We start from the raw sequence: 447 nt of genomic DNA, 5'->3' as shown, positions 1-447 counted from the left end.
GGCGGCGGCGGCAGTGGCAGGAGCGCGGCCATGGAGCGCGGCCGGGCGCGGGGCTTCTTGCCGTCCTTCCCGCACTTCGCCACGCAGGCCATCCACGCCGGGCAGGAACCCGAGCAGTGGCGTTCGGGCGCCGTGGTACCGCCCGTCTCCCTCTCCACCACCTTCAAGCAGCAGGCCCCCGGGGAACACGCGGTGAGTACGGTCGCCGGCGGGGCCCCCCCCCCCAAGCCGGGCATTGTCCACACCGGCCCGGCCCCACGGGGAGGTGGGGGGGCTCCGGGGCGGCTCGGGGCTCTGGGGTCAAAGCCGTCGCCTTCGGAGGTGCGGCTGGGGACATCGCGAAGGCTCGCGGCCCGGTCCGGCGTGGCCCGGCCCCGCATGGCCCGGCCCGGGTCGGCGGGCTGCCCCGGGGGGTGCTGGCCGGCCGGGGGGGGGGGGGCGGGGGGG

At 79.4% G+C, this 447-nt stretch overlaps 1 protein-coding gene across 1 annotated transcript in view; it reads left to right on the top strand.

Moving 5' to 3' along the window:
- The first annotated feature begins 10 nt into the window (after positions 1-10).
- CTH (cystathionine gamma-lyase) overlaps positions 11-447 on the top strand; it is a 17,332-nt gene continuing 16,895 nt past the window's right edge. The window contains exon 1 of the mRNA XM_010561500.1: positions 11-192. Within this exon, the coding sequence (XP_010559802.1) occupies positions 31-192 (162 nt within the window). The 5' untranslated portion in view covers positions 11-30. The remainder of the gene's footprint in view (positions 193-447) is intronic.

The sequence above is a fragment of the Haliaeetus leucocephalus genome, unplaced genomic scaffold, assembly GCF_000737465.1.
Source record: "Haliaeetus leucocephalus isolate CR32 unplaced genomic scaffold, Haliaeetus_leucocephalus-4.0 Scaffold147, whole genome shotgun sequence".
Taxonomy (NCBI): domain Eukaryota; kingdom Metazoa; phylum Chordata; class Aves; order Accipitriformes; family Accipitridae; genus Haliaeetus; species Haliaeetus leucocephalus.
This window is presented reverse-complemented; position numbering and strand designations above follow the sequence as displayed.